This window comes from Salvelinus sp. IW2-2015, linkage group LG11 (genome assembly GCF_002910315.2).
Source record: "Salvelinus sp. IW2-2015 linkage group LG11, ASM291031v2, whole genome shotgun sequence".
Classification (NCBI taxonomy): domain Eukaryota; kingdom Metazoa; phylum Chordata; class Actinopteri; order Salmoniformes; family Salmonidae; genus Salvelinus; species Salvelinus sp. IW2-2015.
The window spans coordinates 15259894-15278159 of NC_036851.1; the positions used below are offsets into that span (position 1 = coordinate 15259894).

Here is an 18266-nt window from a genome sequence, read left to right on the forward strand (position 1 = left end):
GGGAGAGGCGAAAGTTGAGTCATGTGTCCTCCGAAACATGACCCATCAAACCACGCTTCTTAACACCTGCTCGCTTAACCCGGAAGCCAGCTGCACCAATGTGCCGGAGGAAACGCCMTTCAACTGACAACCGAGGCAGCCTGCAGGCACCCAGCCCGCCACAAGGAGTTGCTAGAGCGCGATGAGCCAAGTAAATCCCCCCGGCCAAACCCTCCCCTAACCCGGACGACACTGGACCAATTGTGCGCCGCCCTATGGAACTCCCGGTCACGGCTGGTAATAACACAGCCTGGGATAGACGCCACAACACTGCGATGCAGTACCTTAAACCGCTGCGCCACTCGGGAGGCATCAGCCTGTGTTTTCAAACGTCCTGGTAGTTAGCAATGAGAGAAAAAGTACTTTTCAGAATGAATGTTCAGTACCTTTAAGCCATTTGAAGCTAAAGAGTCATGTCCATTGGCCAGTCTTGTGCTTTGGGTCTGGAATTTTCCCATGCAGCATGTATAGCCTATCCTGTACCCCCCTCATATGTTACTTTGCATACAGACAATAAGTGTGAATTGCCTTTTTGCAATATTAAAGTGACTGTCTTCATATGGCTTACTGCGTACCTGTAGGGCAGGCTATTTACCTTGTTGATGCCTTCGTGCATACATTCAATGCGACATTCAGATACGCCAAAACACGTTTAATTCGGTACCGCACTGTCGCTTTATTGAAAGTGGGGGCGTGGCAATTAGCAGTGGGTGTTGAATGGGACTGTAAAGTCCCCCAAAACAAAATGTTCATAATTCCAGTTTATTATGTACTTTGTTATTTAAGTCATTTAGATAACATAAATTGCACAACTCTTATATATGCTTAATCGTGTACTAAACTGAAACATGTGTGCATCGCCATCTTTATTAAGGGACAATGTAGCCCGTGCAATTATGATAACTTCCAACGAACTAAATTAAATATTTGATGTCCAAATGTAAATGCCCATTTCAAAGATATTACACTAAATTGTGTAGGTTGTTTTGAAGTCAAAACGCACGTTTAAKTAAGTCCAATATGCATTAATTGATTGCGGTTCTATACCAGTCGCCATGTTTGTTTTGGGTGACGCCAAAWCGCTGTTTTCCTCCCCTTTTGGTATCAAGAAGATGGCAGCTTCCAGGCAGGCATGAGAGGGAATACTTCTTCACAAATCGAATGAATTTGGGCTAGTGATTCATGAGTAGACACCCAAATCGTCTTATTGGAAATAGTACATRGAAAGAAGTAAGTAATATGTATTATGGACGTCAGATTTGGTAAATATAGGTGTTTTGTTGTGGCGAACTGTACGGCCATTTTTCTTGAGGGAGCTTAAAAGTAGGCCGATTTTCGAAAAGATGGCTGATTCCAGAGACGGCATGATAAATAACAACARTTTATTTGAAATGTTACATATTGAATTACATTACACTGGCTATATAATYCATTTATATTTATCTAACTATTGTATGTACTTGTTAAATGACGCGGTGCTAATAAGCCTGCCATGCTAACATTGTGAGTTTGCTGGCTACGATAGTCTATTAGCCATAACTCTGTAGTGCATGCGCTGGTTTCTAGTTGATGTGTTGTGAAAGTTTCAGATTTCACGTGGTATTGTGCATCTGAGAAATTACATTCGATCCCACTTGAAAGATGTATACAATTGTAATGGAAAGCAGAAGCGGCGATAGATTGAATGAATGTGACAAATATGGCGACTCCCAGAGAAGCGTGAAAATAGCAATCCACAAACGGGTCTAATTGCAAATGCTTTGCGTGTATTATTAGTGGTACACTTCATCCACATATTTAGTWATAGGACTGTAGTGGGATATGGCTAGTACACTTGAAGCAGTAGGTTAAAGCTTAATTTAACACACGTAAGTTATGTCTTTCATTTGTCTTCTCTTCCGCCATTTTTCAGACTGGCGGAGGTTTGTTTGGTTGTTATACAAGATGGCGGCTCCCATAGTGGCACTTTAGGGTTACTTCAAAACTTTAACTGCAAGATGCAAACGGACAAAAAAATTCTAAGGACGTGCAATATAACTTTTATGCTTTGAGTTGTGATGTCGAATACATTTTATCTTTAGAGTGAGTAGCTATTAGGTGTATCATAATTCATTATTATAATTGCCGGCTTTTTTCCTTTTTGCGAAACGTCAGTAAAATGGCGACTTCCCTGGAGTTTACAAATACAATATTATTTTTTTCAAATGCACGCTCTCAATGCATCGGGTTTGGGCCCAACATTCGATTGCACCTGCAGTTTTCACTCTGCACAATTTGTCATAGTTTTATCCTCACTTCGCAAGTATCAATAGACTTGATCAGAACTTGTCATCAATCTTGCTTTGGAGCGCTCATTTTTTTGTTTAAACAACCCTTCTTTCTTTTTTTGAAGAGGACATGACTGGTTCCATGGTGTCTGGGACCACTGGTTCAACTCTACAGCCACGATGGAAGCGGGTACTGGGATGGTCTGGCCCTGTCCCTCGGCCCAGACATGGTCACAGAGCCGTTGCTATAAAGGAATTGATGGTTGTTTTTGGAGGAGGAAATGAAGGAATTGTGGATGAGTTGCATGTCTACAACACAGGTAAGATAACTTCACCATGCAGCCGAATCTGCATATTGCCAACTCTCCATACACGAATTTATTTGATATTAYCAATTACTGTAGGAGATGCGTCATTCTACTATACTTTTTGACTTCTAATCCGATGGCCCCTCTATATGGTGCATTCGCCCGTGGTTGTCACGATTAGCAGCCTGTTTTGTGTAGTGTGCTGGAGATCAGATTTAGAGAAATGTAGTCTGACATTACCTGACAAACTGTCGCCGCCTGGTGGCAAAGAACTGAAAGCGCACAAATGAAAATGGCGCGCTAAAATAAAATGGAAGACAGGAGCACTGTTTTGAACACTCAATTATTGGATGCACTCAATTTCTGTTCACTTTACTGTACTGATATTGTCCCGAGTTACAAATGTAGTTCTTTCAACYTGTGGTCCTAAGAAAGACTTATGTAGTCAACATGCACAGTTATAAGTGTTAAATTATTATTATTTTATGTWACTTTTTTATGAGAGCGCAATGACGTTACAGTTGAAATTTCAGTTGATGTTTTTAAACTTTGGGTTATGCACATATAAGTACAATGCATAGAACATACACTTCTCATGTGACACTTTCAAACAAGAAGATGCAGGCTACATTTGTCAGATGCTTGGAACATGCTTGAGTAAATATTTACTCAAAAGAGCATTTGCTTCACATCATAGGCCTACCTAGCACTTGACCACCCAACAATGTCTACCTGTCTATACACAGACTAACCTCTATTTATTTAATCTAGCAACAAACCAATGGTTTATCCCTGCGGTTCGTGGTGATATTCCCCCTGGATGTGCTGCATATGGTTTTGTTTGTGATGGCACCCGGCTTCTGGTGTTTGGTGGAATGGTGGAATATGGAAAATACAGCAATGATCTCTATGAGCTACAGGTAATGGAATGCTCACACCACATTATTGCTATAACATCAGTAGAGCTAAAGCCAGGGGTAAAATGGCAGTTTTTAAGTACTTATAAGTAGATTATGATTAATGGATTACAGCATGCTATCATCTTTTGCATATGCTTTTTTTGTTCAGGCCAGTAGATGGGAATGGAAAAAGTTGAAAGCTAAGACTCCCAAAAACGGCCCACCTCCATGTCCTCGACTTGGTCACAGTTTCTCGCTGGTGGGTAACAAGTGCTACTTGTTTGGAGGACTGGCTAATGACAGCGAGGACCCCAAAAACAACATCCCCAGGTACAGATGCCTTAAGAAGGAGACGTGAAATGTGACCAGTGGGGTAACGGGATAAATGATGCTGTGGAATGGAAGCAAACAGATAGTTTGTAGTYAGCAATTAGAAATACTTTCTGACTGAAATCTCTATTTTGTAACTAGATACCTAAATGATCTGTACACCCTGGAGCTTCGTGCTGGCTCCAGTGTTGTGGGCTGGGATATACCAATTACTTATGGTGTTTTGCCGCCTCCTCGCGAGAGCCACACTGCCGTAGTGTACACAGAAAAGGACAGCAAGAAATCTCGCCTGATCATCTATGGAGGGATGAGTGGCTGTCGTCTGGGAGATCTATGGACCCTTGACATCGGTAGCCTCCTGAGTTAACAGTATTACCATATTATTGTATATAATCACTCTTTGTCTTTTATTCGCATAAATCAGTAGTCGGTCTATTATCTAAATTATCTTGCTTTGTCTGCAGACACCCTGACCTGGACTAAGCCATCAGTGAATGGCACAGCACCTCTGCCCAGGAGTCTTCACTCTGCCACCACCATCACAAACAAGTGAGATCTCCCTGAATACCTGTTAAAATTATATTATGATCATTTAGATCTCTGGAATAACAATTGGTTAAATCTCTTAGCAGTAGCCTATTTATGATGACTGCTTGATTCTCATCTCTTTGTCTACCTCATTGTAGGATGTTTGTGTTTGGGGGATGGGTTCCCCTGGTTATGGATGATGTGAAGGTGGCCACACATGAGAAGGAATGGAAGTGCACAAACACACTGGCCTGCCTAAATCTCGGTTCGTCTCTCCATTTTCTGTTATTGGTGCTACTACTTGCATTAAACCTTACACACTGATTGTTTCTCTAGATTTGATTTGTGTATTATGAATTGATCGACTCCAACAAACTCAGTCTGAGTGAACATTCATTGGTAAATGGCAGTGTCACCTGGTGGTCAAGTTATATTACTGTCAAAAAATAAAATGTAAACCTTATGTTTCTTTTTACCCCAGACTCCATGGCCTGGGAATCAGTGGTGATGGATACTCTGGAGGACAATATCCCAAGGGCCCGGGCAGGGCATTGCTCTGTGGCCATCAACTCTAGATTGTATGTCTGGAGTGGCCGTGACGGTTACCGTAAAGCATGGAACAACCAAGTCTGCTGTAAAGACCTCTGGTACCTTGAAACAGGTGAGTCAACTCCTATTTGCTCATTTACTCTGGTAAAGCAAGCCCACAGTATTTGCTCAACTGTGCTCTTGGCGAGGKTTTCTCTGCTTCTGTTGATTGCTTATAAGAAATGTGACCATTTTATGTTTTGGTTACAGAGAGGCCACACGCTCCCTCGAGAGTGCAGCTAGTCCGTGCCAACACCAACTCCCTGGAGGTAAGCTGGGGCGCTGTGTCCACCGCAGACACCTATCTGCTGCAGCTACAAAAGTACGACATTCCAGCTGCCACTGCTGTGACCTCGCAGGCCCTCAATGCCGCCACCTCTCTGCAAGGGAACTTGCCTAAGAGCCCAGCCACAGCTGCTCCCTCTGCTCAGAACCTACCACACACAGGTATCACTATTGTGCCCCAGGCTTCCTCCCCTACTATCCTTCCCAACATGCCCAGAAGCCCGCTGGCTGCCTCCACAGCTTGTGGGCCAGGTAAAACCATGGATGTCCTACTTGTTCAGTGGAGGTTGTTTGTACCATTTTATGTACTATTGTKACAGTTTTCATTGTTCATTTTTACAGCCCTTTGTATTTCGATAACCGTATACCAAATGGTATGTAAAAAGCAGACCTCGAAGGCTCTATATACTGAGCAGGTTTTCTGTTGTTTTGACAGCTATCTTGAAGGTTGCAGCGCCTCCGTCTGGCACGGGTACCTCCCTTGTCACTGTGCGACCCAACCAGGCTGCGAAATCCCCTGTCACTGTGACATCACTTCTTCCAGGAGTTCGCATGGTTGTTCCTGCTCAGACCGCCCAAGGAACAGTATGGACAATTGTGAAATGGTTTTGTTATTCAAGGATAAAAAGTTGTCTCGAGAGTAATGCCAAGAGTATTGTCTCACTCAGGACTGTTTGTTTCCCTTTTAGCCAGTCGGCAGCAGCCCTCAGATGAGTGGCATGGCAGCTTTGGCTGCAGCTGCAGCAGCCACACAAAAGATCCCACCCTCTTCAAGCACTGTACTCAACATTCCAGCAGGTGCCACCCTTGTCAAAACCATGGCTGTCTCCCCTGGCTCCACCACAGTCAAAATGGCATCTCCTCTCATGGTAKGGCCCTCTCGTGGTACAATATCAGTCTGTAAAAAAAAAAAAAAAGAAACTCAATGGCAGAATGTATGGGTTTGTCAGGTAGTCGCTGTCATGGCCCAGTTTAGAATTTACACCCTTAACACATTTTGTATTTTCTACTTCCAGGTTAGTAACCCAGCCACTCGCATGCTGAAGACAGCTGCAGCTCAGTTGGGCACAGCGACCGTATCGTCACCCAACTCGCCCAACAGACCCATCATCACTGTGCACAAGTCGGGCACGGTTACCGTAGCCCAGCAACACCAGGTGGTTACCACCATGGTGGGAGGAGTCACCAAGACCATCACCCTSGTCAAGAGCCCCCTCACAATGGGAGGCAGCGGCACTTTGGTGAGAGAACTAGACAGTCTTACAGGACATGGAGGGGAGGGAATACAGGCAGAAGGTTGTGAACAAGATCCCACTTAAGAATTTGATATGCATGCTGTGAACTGACAAATAGTTTCCCACTTTGGGCAGTTTTTTTGTTTGTCCCCCACCCGTATCAGATGAATCTTATATGGCCTAGGCATGAACCCGTGATCTCCAAGATAAGGAACAGCTTGAGTTCATAGATCTGCATGACTGTCAGGGTCAGTTAGATTGGCTGTACTCACAGTTCAGCCGTACTCAGTTCAGTTGTCCACATGATACATGACACATGATCTCCTGACGCCAAATACTGTGATGTTTTCTGATGACTCATAAACTTGAGTCTCTCTCCTATGTCAGCAGATCTCCAACCTTGGCAAGATGATGTCTGTGGTACAAACCAAGCCAGTGCAGACATCGGCTGTTACAGGCCAGGCTTCCACTAACCCTCTCACACAGCTCATACAGGTCAGCTATCTGCATGAGAGCAGGAAAAGGAGGTAGCTAAAACTCCACGGACAGGCTCAGCCTGCTTTCAGTTGATCATGTTCATAATCCACTTTGTCTCCCATAGACCAAGGGTTCTCTCCCTGCCGGCACCATACTGAAGCTGGTGACCTCAGCGGACGGCAAGCCCACCACCATCATCACCACATCCCAGGCAGGAGGAACAGGGAACAAACCGACCATCCTGAACATCAGCGGCATGTCGCCCACCACAACCAAACAGGGCACCACCATCATCAAGACCATCCCTATGTCTGCTATTATGACCCAGCCTGGAGCAACAGGTCAGAACCCACTGGCTTCATGTTTCAGGGACAATTCAGGACAATACAAGAGGACCATATGCTGACAGTTTGTTTTTTTGCTAACAGTGACCAGCAGCACAGGGAAGACGCCCTATACCATCATCACCACCAAGATGATGACCACTGGCACTCCAGGCAAAATCATCACTACCATGCCCAAGCTTGGCACTGCAACTGGCCAGCAAGGGCTGACACAGGTACCTCACAGAAATGATGACCCTTAAAACCTCTTGTAGAATATGCATATATGATATGTTTATGCATAATATTTATAGGCTATGTGAAACAATTTGAGATGTTTCAGTTTTGACATTGGTGCCTTTTAACTTTTAAATGTCACATGGCATTTTATATTTGGTTATATTTGATAAATATCATACGGTTAAGTACAGCAGTGTTTGGAGCAGTTGAAATGCATGCATACCTCTGGGGACTATATTTGAATCTTCTCTGTTGATTAGTGCTACTAATACTGTACATTTGGCTGTATCAAATGTCTTGCCCCAGTGGATGAGTGTAATAGTGCCCCCTAGCTTCTCAATTATATTATTTTACCTCCCCCTTGGTTTTTGTAGGTGGTTTTGAAGGGAGCTCCGGGCCAACCTGGCACCATTCTGCGCACTGTACCCATGGGTGGAGTCCGACTCGTCACCCCGGTCACGATGTCTTCTGTCAAGCCCAATATAACTACACTGGTCGTCAAGGGAACAACTGGTATGGATAACATTTTCATAATTACAAGCAGGTGCCGTCTGTTCAATTCATAAGTATGCGGTTACATTTTTTWTTRWTTTTAAGCATAGTTCCAGCTGTCTGCCCCTTGTTGAGTTAGTGCTTTGTTCGTTCCCCTAGGTGTCACCACCCTGGGGACTGTCACAGGGACAGTCTCCTCCAGTCTGGCAGGGAGCATTGTAGCCAGTGCCAATGCTTCTCTGGCAACTCCAATCACCACCCTGGGAACCATCGCCACCCTGTCCAGCCAAGTTATCAACCCCACTGCCATCACTGTGTCAGCAGCCCAGACCAGTCTGACCACAGCTACTACCCTTTCCACTTCCACCATGGTAAGCCGACTGCTATTCTTAATACAGATATGTAGCTATAGCTCCGATTATGTTCTTGAGAATTGGAACATGAAATGTCATGCTGCACAATGTGGAGAACTTTTTGATTGGGTTTTCTCCGTCATAATCAATACCGGATGTGCTCTCATTGCAGTCTGCAAACCAGCCAACCCAGGTGACTCTCATCACCACCCCCAGCGGGGTTGAGGCCCAGCCAGTGCAGGACCTGCCTGTGTCCTTCCTGGCCTCCCCCACCTCTGAGCAGCCCTCTTCCACTGAGGTTGGGGATGCCCCTGGCACTGTCACCATGGTCTGCTCCAACCCCCCCTGTGAGACCCACGAAACAGGAACCACCAACACCGCAACCACAGCCTCCTCCGATATAGGTGGGGTGCAGAGGGTCTGCTCCAACCCCCCTTGTGAGACCCACGAGACGGGCACCACCAACACTGCAACGACCGCCTCCACTGACATGGGCGGGGCAATGAGGGTGTGTACAAGCCCTCCATCAGAGACCCACGAGACGGGCACCACTAACACCTCAACCATCGCCCACTCCATCATGGGGTCTAACCAAGTGGGCACTGTCCAGAGTAGCTCATCCTCTCATCCCCCATCTCTGTCCTCTCCCCCTCAGACGTCCACCTCTTCTTCCTCCGGAACCGCCACAGGCAACCAGGGWCCAGAGAACCTGAGCACCGGCACCACATTCACCCCCACCACGGCATGCTCCAACATGGGCTCAGCCCAGCCTGGAACTGTGCAGAGTCCCAAGCCAGCCGTGGGCTCTACGGTGTGCTTAAACCCACCCTGCGAGACACATGAAACAGGCACAACCAACACTGCCACTCAGTCCTTGTCCAGCATGGGTAATGGGCAGACTGGCACTGTGCAGAGGGTGTGCTCAAACCCACCCTGCGAGACCCACGAAACTGGGACCACCAACACCCCGTCCCAGGCCAGCTCAAACATGGCCGGGAACCAGACAGGGACGGTGCAGAGGGTGTGTTCCAACCCCCCCTGTGAAACCCACGAGACTGGCACCACCAACACGGCAACTACTGCCACAGGTATAGCGTTAGAATACAAACTTTTTTTTTTAATGGTTTTATTTTGATGTTTAGGGCTATATTTCATGCCATGTGTGTCCTACAGCAGATGGAGCAGACAGTGCCACCAGCAGTACAGAGACTCCTTCCACCACTGCATCAGAAACAACCCCAGCCACCATCCAGAGCAGAGCCATCACTACTGTGACCCAGTCCACACCAGCCCCGGGSCCCTCAGTACCTGTAAAGAAACCCCTAACTGAACTAACAATGCTTTGCCAGTCTATACTCTACTGATAGCATAACAATTGTGGAATTGCTAGTGTAAGAGTTTAGTTCAAAATGACTCACTGGCATGGTTAGGCAAAMTATCAGCAACTAATGCCCAAAATCAATAGAATGTATATGGAAATAATTCATGCATCTTGTCCATTTTGAGAATTTGCACTCATTCATTTCTACCCTTATCTCCAGTCCATTTTGTCGATCACTGAGGGTGCAGCAGGTTCCACAGAAGAGCCCATGCAGACAGACGCGGCCACGGAGGGGGGAGAGACAGCTATGGAGACTGGGCTGTCCCCAGAGRTGGCAGAGGGACAGATGGGGACAGGTTTGTCTGCAGAGGAGCTGGCTGTGACCGCAGCGGTGGAGGCAGCGGCGCAGGCTGCAGCCACAGAGGAGGCCCAGGCCCTGGCCATTCAGGCAGTCCTCCAGGCAGCACAGCAGGCAGTCATGAGTAAGTTTGGGCCTCAGATTGGCAGTGTATTACCAGCCAATTGTTGGTAAATGATAATGGATTCATCTCAAGACTTTAAATGTGTGTGAAGACAACAGCTCCCCAACTGCAACAATCTCACAATCAAACTGTGTTTCCCTGCATGCATAGACGAGGGTGATTCTGGCTCGACCGGACAGCAGGCCATCACAATCCCCATCGTCCTGACCCAGCAGGAGTTGGCAGCCTTGGTCCAGCAGCAGCACCAACTCCAGGAAGCCCAGGCTCAGGCCCAGGCTCAGGCCCAGGCCCAGGCTCAGGCCCAGCAGCAAGGAAACGCCCAGGCCCTACCCACTGAGGGCCTTGCCCCCGCAGACAGCCTCAACGACCCTGCGTCTGAGAGCAACGGGCACCCCGAGATGGCTGCAGCTGTCTCCAGCGCTGTGGCATCACTGCTGCCGCGCACATCCACTGAGAGTAAGTATTTCTTTAAATTCTCTTTTAGGAGTATAATTCTTTGTTCTTACTAATACTGTTTCACCAGGTCTTAAATTGACTTCTCCCTCTTGTCCCCTTGCAGCCCTGGCCCCCTCAAGCACATTGGCTGTTGCCAGTCCAGCCAAGCTGCAAGCTGCTGTAGCAGAGGTGGCCAATGGCATTGAGGGTGGGGTGAGTACCCATAATGTCCTGCTTGTATCCTGCCTGTTTGATCAGAATTTGAGAGGAATGTTAAAGCATGTTGTGCCATTCAACTCCCTTTTATGTCACGGTCATATACAGAAYCTAAACCCTCAACCAGCCCCTATCAAGACTCTTGTCAAAAAAGAGAACCAGTGGTTTGACGTTGGCATCGTCAAGGTGACAAACATGGTGGTTACGCACTTCTTCATCCCAGAGGACGATTCTCAAGTAGAGGTAAGCCTTAAAGCTGGATTCATGCCTTTTTATGGCTTTGAGATCAGAGTTCAGTGCAGCACTAACGCTGTGTGTGTTGTAGGATGACTCGGGCGCCATCCCAGACTATAACCAGATGAAGAAAATGGAGCTGCAGCCTGGCACAGCCTACAAGTTCCGTGTCGCTGGCATCAACGCTTGTGGTCGTGGTTCCTTCTCAGAGATATCTGCTTTTAAGACTTGTTTACCAGGCTTCCCTGGAGCACCTTGTGCCATCAAAATCAGCAAGGTAAAACTGCAAACTAGTCACAGAACAATTACTATTTTAGGGCACCCTTGACAAATAATCAGAGGTTGTAGTTTTTCTAGTCTTGATGGAATGTGGATTGTTTTTCTMCTGCTTTTGTGTTAAAACAACGGTTCTATCTTTTCCCTCTCAGAGCCCAGATGGTGCCCACCTCACCTGGGAGCCTCCCTCAGTGACATCAGGGAAGATCATTGAGTACTCTGTGTACCTGGCCATCCAGAGCACCCAGACAGCTGAGCCCAAGGCCTCCACCCCAGCCCAGCTGGCCTTCATGCGGGTGTACTGTGGGCCCAACCCCTCCTGCTTGGTGCAGTCCTCCAGCCTCTCCAATGCCCACATAGACTACACCACRAAGCCCGCCATCATTTTCCGCATAGCTGCGCGCAACGAGAAGGGCTACGGCCCTGCCACACAAGTCCGATGGCTGCAAGGTGGGTAAACTTTCATTTAAATTCTGCTGTTCAGCAAAATGGAGCAGCGTCTCTKTAATTATGGTTGTACTTGTTTTTAAGTGTTTAAGTACGGTTTCTCTTTAATGGATTTTCCCCTTTTTAGAGTCCAGCAAAGATGGAGCCTCGGCAAAACCTGCCCCAAAAAGACCAGTTTCCTCGCCTGATGRGTAAGTACCTGGTTCCATCTAGCCTACATTCCACACACATTATCATCACTAACTGGTTGTGGATGAATATTTCCTCAACAATGGCAAGTTATCTTAAATAAATGTTTTGCTTTCTGTCTGCCCCTGCAGTAAGGCTGCGGGTCAAAAGAAAGCAAGAACGGACCAGTGAGATCACACAGATGACACCCCCCGCTGTCCTTTTTGACCAGGAAGACTGATCCCTCCATCCTCATCCTGACTTCACCCCATCCTCAAGTTAACCTACATCCAGCCAGCAACATAAACAAAATGGCAGCAGAAACCCTAGATGGAAGTCAATAAGAGATATGGTTCTGTAGGCAAGACCCCTTTGTCCCACTATTTCTAGAGCAACACAAATTTAAAAAAGCACATTATAGCTTTTACTTCATAACTTTTTTTCCCCCTAGCTACTTTTATTCTACATCTTTTTGGCTACTTTCAGTAGTTGAGCAATTGTAGAGAAACATTAACAGCTTCGCAAGCTGTGAGCCTGCCTGAGCTTAATGTTATTTTTTTTTGGTGGGGGAAGTGTATAGAGACTACATGAGCTGATGTACAGTTTGAGGATGTGCTGAACAGGACGCAGTGGTGGTGTTAGTTTAGATGGGAGGAACAATCAAAAAATGGGAAAACAAACAAAAGGGGTTATTTTTCCCTCAAGGAGAAATGTGCTTAATTTAAGAAACCAATCGATTCAGATATCATACTGGACTCCAGTCTCCTCGTAATCTCATCAGTGTGCTTTTCCCCTGAGATGAGAACTGAGGGCTGATGCTATGAAGAGGACAACGAATCGAATGACGAAGGAAAACATTTGTAGTGAGAGACCGACTTTTCTASGACTGAAACTTGCAGCATACACACATCTTGCAAACATCTTCCCCAGAAATTAGCAAACACTGATGCAGAAGATATTTGTGTAGTTTATTTTTGTATTTTTTTAAGCTTTTCCTTGTCACTGTGCATTTTTAAAACATCAACTACTTTTTTTGTTTTGTTTACTATTGTTCGTCTCCATTGTTTTCAAGTGTTGGTGGGAAGACGGGTGGCAGTGCTGAAGTAGCCACTATATTTTTWAATCCTGGTTCGATCAGTTGTATGCTGTATCAGAGGGTATGAAAAATAAAGACTTTTGTATTTGTTCTGACTAGGACCCCAGATGTAATAGGACTGAAGGGAATTTGAAACAGACCCAGGGAGAGGAGTGCTTTTACTTTGTTTACTACATCTTTCAATGCTTGTATCACTGTGTGTATGCCAAACATGAAAAAATAATGAAGAAAAATCTGAGCAGTTCTCATATTCCTTCCCTCTTTCCCCGCACATTTATTTTATAACYGGTGTCCCTAACTGGCGGCCCACGTTTAGGCCCCCCCCCCCCAAAAAAATTGTATATTTTTGTTGTTGGACATAATGCTGTAAAAACATCAGGAAATCAGCTCTAAGTGACTTTTAATTTAGGAAATCTGTTCCAAAGTATTTCCATGCATAATAGAGACGTGATTGTATACACATGTAAGCAAGGTTTGAAATMATTGTTTTAGTCATATCTGGTTGGGCTTCTTTCGGTCAATTTGCAGTCTACACATTTTTTTGTAATTATATTCCGGCCTCCCGACCATCCACTCAAGAAAAAGTCAGCCTGTGGCTTAATCGAGTTGGTGATCCCTGTGTTAGACAGAAAAATGATAGTAGTAGATTTTCTTTCCTTATACTGATAAGGAACCACCAAATCCAATTAAAATTTCTTTTTTTAGGCTCTTATTTTAACAACTATAGAGGTGAGGTGTGCAAGTTAATTGTGAAAAGTATACCTTTAAATTGGGATGTCTTGGTGGGAAGGAAGAAGCATAGCCAGAGTTTGGACTCGCTTGTTAATTAGTTCTTCCAGAGCAAGAATAAAATAACATCTGGGCATTTTTTTTATAATTACCTGTACCAAAATGTTTTTACATGTTGGTCATCTCTCAATTGCCTTTTGTGTCTTGACTTGAAAGAAAAAAAACTCCCTGATTCAATTGCTATGACTTGCATTTATTAAACAGATTTGCAAGTCTGAAACACAGCAAGGTTCATTACTGAAACATTTGTCTTCAGGATAAATCACAGAGTTTATAAAGAGGGAAATCTTGGAGTGGACATGACTGTATTCAGTAGTTGGTGAAATAAAGAGTTTTCAGAATGGAAATGACCAGAGAAGAAGTGAAGTCAAGGGAGAATGTGTTACCTCTTGAGATTGTAGTACTTGCACCTTGGTTTAATTTCTTCTCTGGCATCACCTTAGTCTCCAGATAATCCTGATTTATTTCTATAATGAAACCCCTGTTTCATATACATCCATGATTTGTTACGTGTCAGTGTCTGTTGAGCAAAACTAGAAATGCATGCAACCAGTGATTTTAGTAGTAATGCCTTTAATTTGACCATAAGCTGAAGGATCTAAAAAAACTAAAAAACATTTAATGAGTTTGTTCCTTTCCATGTGGTATACAAATATGTCCTTTTCTTCCACCGTACCTTTACCGGGTCACTATTTTTGCACAGTGCCGAGGTCTATCAGAACTTTACCTCCCACACTGGGGCAGGTGCTGGTCTTAGCACTGACACTTGTGTATTTCTTCCGGCTGTTTGCAGGTTATCTGGAATTGTCCTGTATTTTCCGATGTGTGTTTTTTGTACTGTAGGGAGTAATGTATCTTTTAACATCAAAATAAACATGTTAAACATCACATTATTTCCAGTCATTGTGGATAGTTTGATACACTAGCACTATAATGCACAGTGATTCCAAGTTGGATACATTTTTTATGCCATAGTTTGGATAATAAACTACTGAATAAACATCAGTCTTAGTGGTTGCACTCATCACTTTCACAACTACAAGCCCCAAAGAGACCAACGCTGACTCGCTCACCTGTTGTAAAAGCTGTCCTGGCTGCATTTGAAAAGGGCTTTGCCACATCAATGTCCCCCTTGGCTCTTCCCTCACAGTACTGTGCCACTACAGTTGAAGTCGGAAGTTTACATACACCTTAGCCAAATACATTTAAACTCAGTTTTTCCACAATTCCTGACATTTAATCCAAGTAAAAATTCCCTGTTTTAGGTTCAGTTAGGATAACACTTATTTTAAGAATGTGAAATGTCAGAAATAATAGTAGAGGAGAATGATTATTTCAGCTTTTATTTCTTTCATCAACATTCCCAGTGGGTCAGAAGTTTACATACACTCAATTAGTATTTGGTAACATTGCCTTAAATTGTTTTAACTTGGGTCAAATGTTTGGGTAGCCTTCCACAATTCCCACAATAAGTTGGGTGAATTTGGCCCATTCCTGCTGACAGAGCTGGTGTAACTGAGTCAGGTTTGTAGGCCTCCTTGCTCGCACACGCTTTTTCAGTTCTGCCCACACATTTTCTAGGATTGAGGTCAGGCTTTGTGATGGCCACTCCAATACCTTGACTTTGTTGTCCTTAAGCCATTTTGCCACAACTTTGGAAGTATGCTTGGGGTCATTGTCCATTTGAAACAAACCATTTGCGACCAAGCTTTAACTTCCTGACTGATGTCTTGAGATGTTGCTTCAATATATCCACATAATTTTCCTCCTCATGATGCCATCCAATTTGATGAAGTACACCAGTCCCCCTGTAGCAAAGCCCCCCACAACATGATACTGGCACCTCCATGCTTCACGGTTGGGATGGTGTTCTTCAGCTTGCAAGCACCCCCTTTTTCCTCCAAACATAACAATGGTTATTATGGCCAAACCGTTCTATTTTCGTTGTCATACAGACCAGAGGACATTTCTCCAAAAAGTACGATCTTTGTCCCATGTCCCAGTCTGGCTTTTTTATGGCGGTTTTGGAGCAGTGGCTTCTTCCTTGGAGCAGCCTTTCAGGTTATGTTGATATAGGACTCGTTTTAATGTGGATATACTTTGTGACCCCTCCAGCATCTTTACAAGGTCCTTTGCTGTTGTTCGGGATTGATTGCACTTTTTGCACCAAAGTATGTTAATCTCTAGGAGACAGAAAGCGTTTCCTTCCTGAGCAGTATGACAGCTGCGTGGTCCCACGGTGTTTATACTTGTGTACTATTGTTTGTACAGATGAATGTGGTACCTTCAGGCATTTGGAAATTTCTCCCAAGGATGAACCAGACTTGTGGAGGTCTTGGCTGATTTCTTTTGATTTTCCCATGATGTCAAGCAAGGAGGCACGAAGTTCAAAGGTAGGCCTTGAAATACACCCACAGAAATACACCCACAGGTACACCTCCAATTTACTCAAATGATGTCAATTAGCCTATCAGAAGCTTCTTAAGCCATGACGTAATTTTCTGGAATTTTCCAAGCTGTTTAAAGACACAGTCAACTTAGTGTATGTAAACTTCTGACCCACTGGAATTGTGATACAGTGAATTATAAGTGAAATAATCTGTCTGTAAACAATTGTTGGAAAAATTACTTCTGTCATGCACAAATTTGTACAAATTTGAAATTTGTWGAGTAGTTGAAAAATTCGTTTTAATGACTCCAACCTAAGTGTATGTAAACTTCCGACTTCAACTGTATCTCTTCACAGCACAGCTTGCTTCCGGCACACCTGCAAGAAAGAAAACCCAATTGGCTAGCTTGTTCTGGACAGATAGCTCTTTTTAATGGTTACAGAGATCAGGCTGAGGACATTTCCACTAACAATGCATTTCAGTASCTTCTTCTCATCTTCCTTCACCTCCACTATTGTGAAATAACTCAAGTKATTTCTAGTGAAGTCAGACACGTTTCAGTGTCAACCTTCTTCAGTGTGTGTGTGTATAGTGAAGGCAAATATCTGGTAGGTTAGCCTTGGMTCAGGGCCTCCGCTACTATGTTTCACCTATCTTGTGTTTTCAGATCAGTGTCGATACAGGAGTGGAGAAAATGAGGAAAAAACACTGAAAATCATTAAGATGTACCCTAATGTTTAGTGACTAACATCACGTTTGTTGCTCAGCTCAGTCTTGTTATGTATCACAATGAATGGAAAGTCAGTCAGGTCACTCTTTCTCCAAACCTCCAGAGCAGAGAAAGAGGTCTCTGACGTGATGTTAAACAGAGTTAGGCAACAGTGAAAGCCCCTATACAGGGGCATACCCAGAGACTGGAAACTCTCTGCCACAGCAGTGTCCCAGATCTGAATGAAGGGAGACTAATATGAGTCTGGTTATGAGCTGAGAAAAGACAGTAGCAGCCACTGTCGACAGTTGTTCAATTATTTAATGTGCTGGGACAGATTGGACATAATTAAGATAATAAGTCCCACAAACAAGRACTCACCTGCAGAATGACTGCACTTCCCTCTAGGCTCACTTCTTTGGTGAGAAAMTCAAGCCCAATGGTTGCTAGGTACATGTCAGTGAAGCAATAATTTACATACTGTATCTGTTCATGAAGAAGGATTTCCCCACCCTGAGCACACACTGAGTTCCCCTTTCATCTCATTTTGGGACTGTGTCACACACAAAATTGTATGACAGTTCACTTTACACAACAGTGATATGGATGCAATTATCATTGATTAATTACATTTATGATATYAACGTTATTTGATACTTTGCTATCACAAACAATACCTTGTAGAATAACTATGAACTTTATAGTAATTTGACACCGTTTTTTTTACAGTAGCATAATTTGACCCAATGTTGCGTCTCAGAAAAAAGGAAGGGATTCCCAAAGAGAAAGTGATCTACCCTTTCCAAGCTCCTTTCCAGAGAAAAATAGCATTAAATTAAGGGGCACATATGGCAACTATAAATAATGACAAACGTACATTGGCRAGCATTGTCTAATATTATTTTTCGGCCTTATACAGAATTGCCGAGGTTTAGGTTTGCCCAATTCCGTCATGAGTTCAGACGTGTCGTAGCCGATCTGATATGAAAACAGACTGTCTGCGTGCACCCTTTCCCTGTCTTCAATTTACCTGCTATGTTATGTCCCATCAATTTCTGTAAACATATTCAACAATGGCAACAACTTTGGTTAAAGGACTTTAAAAAATCGAATATCTGAGATAATTATAGATTTATGTTATAGATTTTATCTCACGTTTGTCTTTGGTTCTTATCAGAGGGCAACGCGAAGTAAAACCTATTCCTGGCAGTGCGCACAACCCCAATTCGAAACAAATTTCCTCCTTTTTTGCCCACATTTATTCACCTGGTTATTGACTTGAACAATTTGTACTGAAGTTTCTTTCAATGGACGTTACATTTTTGGGGGGAAATTCCAG

General features: G+C 44.2%; 2 protein-coding genes across 9 annotated transcripts; one reads left to right on the plus strand and one right to left on the minus strand.

The window, feature by feature from the left end:
• Positions 1-1120: 1120 nt before the first annotated feature.
• LOC111969872 (host cell factor 1) lies at positions 1121-14716 on the plus strand. Of its 8 annotated transcripts, none has more exons than XM_023996220.2 (28): positions 1121-1269; positions 2432-2626; positions 3386-3534; positions 3683-3843; positions 3985-4193; positions 4308-4392; positions 4530-4636; positions 4853-5032; positions 5170-5496; positions 5681-5829; positions 5934-6113; positions 6261-6485; positions 6867-6974; positions 7081-7297; positions 7385-7515; positions 7894-8032; positions 8171-8382; positions 8537-8872; positions 9020-9452; positions 9541-9674; positions 9906-10167; positions 10318-10623; positions 10727-10815; positions 10927-11061; positions 11144-11329; positions 11481-11778; positions 11903-11966; positions 12096-14716. In XM_023996220.2, exons 2-28 carry the CDS (start codon positions 2437-2439, stop codon positions 12133-12135), a joined length of 5052 nt encoding a protein of 1683 aa, XP_023851988.1. In that variant the 5' UTR covers positions 1121-1269; positions 2432-2436; the 3' UTR covers positions 12136-14716. The 8 variants fall into 8 exon arrangements, with proteins under 8 accessions (XP_023851988.1, XP_070301655.1, XP_070301657.1 ...); XM_023996217.2 differs by having other exon boundaries at positions 1122-1269; positions 9538-9674; XM_070445554.1 differs by having other exon boundaries at positions 8537-9452; positions 9538-9674.
• LOC139028430 (ras-related protein Rab-7a-like) lies at positions 14107-17816 on the minus strand. Its single transcript, XM_070445819.1, has 4 exons — positions 17805-17816; positions 17309-17413; positions 16968-17165; positions 14107-14683 (listed from the first exon to the last, which is right to left on the minus strand). Exons 1-4 carry the CDS (start codon positions 17814-17816, stop codon positions 14582-14584), a joined length of 417 nt encoding a protein of 138 aa, XP_070301920.1. The 3' UTR covers positions 14107-14581.
• Between the last annotated feature and the right edge of the window lie 450 nt (positions 17817-18266).